At 33.8% G+C, this 1,686-nt stretch overlaps 1 protein-coding gene across 2 annotated transcripts in view; it reads left to right on the top strand.

Moving 5' to 3' along the window:
• The window catches only part of LOC106465486 (rab-like protein 3), a 15,247-nt gene that overhangs the window by 10,936 nt on the left and 2,625 nt on the right, over positions 1-1,686 (top strand). The window contains exon 6 of one of the 2 annotated variants that reach the window (XM_013925714.2): positions 1,073-1,144. The exons of the other annotated variant lie outside the window; for it this stretch is intronic. Coding sequence (XP_013781168.1) covers positions 1,073-1,144 — 72 coding nt within the window. The remainder of the gene's footprint in view (positions 1-1,072; positions 1,145-1,686) is intronic. 2 annotated transcript variants of the gene reach the window in all.

The raw sequence follows: 1,686 nt of genomic DNA, 5'->3' as shown, positions 1-1,686 counted from the left end.
GAATTAATAAAGCAGTTGAAATTACCCTTATAATCGGGCCAATACGGTATTATTATGTTTGTTTTTTTACTTGCCTTTTTCTCTATTGTTTAATTGAGCTATCTCTTGAGTTTGATTATGAATGATGCCAGCTCACACTATTAATTGAAATGTTATTCTCATAGTGAGACAAAATTACTGACACTGGGTGGCGCTAAGGTTTTTTGTCATAGTAACTATGATCATATGTAAATCATTCTGTCACTCAATATAATTAATTAAATTACTAAATTCTAATCTCATTGTCTGTTAGCAAATTAAATAGAACTGAAAACTGATAAGCCAGACACTCATTATATAGAGTTAAAGGTTAGATATTGTTTGAAACGTGGTTAGAGCTTATAAGTATTGGTAGTTCTAATTAATTAGAGAGTTTTCCAAGTGCCATGTTATTAACCCTTTGGACTGCTATAATCGGATTTAACCAACTTGACATTTATAGCCGTTTGGTGTGAAAAGATTTACCCCACAAAAGCTTTTCGTCATAGTGTTACTATCGGCATACTTGCAAGCCCTTGAATTTCCCACGTTAGTTATAGTATTTGTGGCACTCGTGTATAAAGTTAAAATCATAAATAATATTCAACGTTAAATTGGGACACTATTAAAAACATTTAATTTAGGCCTATCTATGGCCTTCAAAAAGTTGACGACTTCTACATGTTTCGATGTTACAACTCCTGAGGATGACGCCCGATTATAAGCCGATGTTTATTGATTAATAATTAGGCTGTAAAATTCATAGTCGCCTTATAATCACGGCGGAATGCAGGCCCCTGTCCCCCTACTCTAGCTTGTCGCATTCCTGGATGTCCATATAACATCCGTCTACGCATGCGTGCCAGATGTTCACTCAAGGTCATCGCTAATTCTTGCAACTAGTCCACCTGCAGGCTGTTTAGTTATAGTATTGATTTTGCGGACCTAAAACAGGACGTTTTGACACTCAATTTTTTCTTTCCCATAGTGTCTGAAAATGGTAGTCGCCTTATATTCGAGATCACCCTTTTGCCGTGATAATTCCTTTTTGTAGGATTGTCATCAGGCTAAATCCCTAGCCCCTGGATCGACAAATGCTGTTAAATTAAGTCGATTTTTTGACAAGGTGAGAATATCATTAATTTAAAAAGTAGCAAAACTTTTATTATTTTGTTTTACCTACGTTTAATAAACATCAGGGCTAACGTATACTTCTAGTTCTATTGCTTTGTAAGGTGGTATTATTTCTATTTGCTTACTACTATATTGGGTGTAAGTACAAAACAAATGACTATATTTCACAAACCATAAACCACAGAACCCTGCTACTATAAAAGGAATTATCACGACAAAGTGTAAGTACAAAACAAATGACTATATTCACAAACTATAAACCACAATTTACAACCCTGCTACTATAAAAGGTATTATCACGACAAAGTGTAAGTACAAAACAAATGACTATATTTCACAAACTATAAACCACAGTTTACAACCCTGCTACTATAAAAGGTATTATCACGACAAAGTGTAAGTACAAAACAAATGACTATATTTCACAAACTATAAACCACAGTTTACAACCCTGCTACTATAAAAGGTATTATCACGACAAAGTGTAAGTACAAAACAAATGACTATATTTCACAAACTATAAACCACAGTTTA

The sequence above is a fragment of the Limulus polyphemus genome, unplaced genomic scaffold (genome assembly GCF_000517525.1).
Source record: "Limulus polyphemus unplaced genomic scaffold, Limulus_polyphemus-2.1.2 Scaffold1960, whole genome shotgun sequence".
In the NCBI taxonomy this organism is placed as follows: Eukaryota; Metazoa; Arthropoda; class Merostomata; order Xiphosura; family Limulidae; genus Limulus; species Limulus polyphemus.
Note: the sequence above shows the minus strand (reverse complement) of the source record. Positions and strands in the feature narration are given on the sequence as shown.